General features: G+C 55.3%; 1 protein-coding gene across 1 annotated transcript in view; it reads right to left on the bottom strand.

Annotated features, from left to right (window-relative positions):
• Positions 1–92: 92 nt before the first annotated feature.
• Positions 93–848, bottom strand: part of ACA1_028960 (nucleotide exchange factor RasGEF, putative) — a gene marked incomplete at both ends in the record, with an annotated part of 4,287 nt that continues 3,531 nt past the window's right edge. The window contains 4 exons of the mRNA XM_004338400.1: positions 93–171; positions 243–340; positions 444–560; positions 645–815. Of these exons, the coding sequence (XP_004338448.1) occupies positions 93–171; positions 243–340; positions 444–560; positions 645–815 (465 nt within the window). The remainder of the gene's footprint in view (positions 172–242; positions 341–443; positions 561–644; positions 816–848) is intronic.

Raw genomic sequence — 848 nt, 5'->3', positions numbered from 1 at the left:
TGTGGTTGGGTTCCTCGCCGTGGTAAGCCAAAGCCAAGCAAACCACCAGGTGGGTGAAAGACATTCATCAGGTAAAAGGGGGCGACACAGACCTTGTAGAAGTTTACAAGGCCCTCCGATTCATCCGGATTGCCGTCTTCGATGAAGGTCAGATCCGTCAGGTACACGCCCCTGTCGGATCGAGAGGCCCAGTCAGCACGATGTCAAGCACTAGTGAGGGGTGGGGAGCGGGAGGGCCATACAGATAGGGAATGCAGGGCGGGCTGGCCTCGTGAAGACTCTCGCGGTAGTTCTTGAACGCGCTTTGCGGGTGCATCAGCGTTTCCATCTTTTGGAACGACTGATCGTGTCAAGGCCAGACGAATGACGACAATTGAAGAGTTAGCAACGTAGTGGTCTGACGGTGGCCAATGGAGGGTAGGAGAAGACTGGGGAGCGCGTACGGAGAGCAGCTTCTTCGACATATCAGTCTTGATCGCCTTGAGCCGGTTTACCGAGGCAGTGTTGAGGCCGGCGATGATGCCCATCAGTGTGTTGAAGTTGTTTATTTTTCGCAGGCACTGTGGTGGGCAAGCAAACACACAGGGACACTGTGCGTGAGTGATTCGTTGCAGGAGAAAGAGGAGTTGAACAGGGCAAGGTACCTCGGCGAGCTGGATGAACTTCTCGCTGACCTTCTTGCGGTCCTTGGCCTTCTCCTGCAGCAGGATCATATTGGCCACCCAGAACGACACGCTGTTGGCTCGATTGATCATCGCTCGCACGTTCGGAGCCCTGTATGCCAGCTTTGTGCTGTTCCACGATTGGTTGAGCAGCTCCGAGGCTGGAGAAGCCAATCACTCGCTGTT

This window comes from Acanthamoeba castellanii (genome assembly GCF_000313135.1).
Source record: "Acanthamoeba castellanii str. Neff unplaced genomic scaffold scf7180000084473, whole genome shotgun sequence".
Lineage (NCBI taxonomy): Eukaryota > Discosea > Longamoebia > Acanthamoebidae > Acanthamoeba > Acanthamoeba castellanii.
The sequence above is the reverse complement of the archived record's forward strand: the minus strand, read 5'-3'. Positions and strand labels throughout refer to the sequence as shown.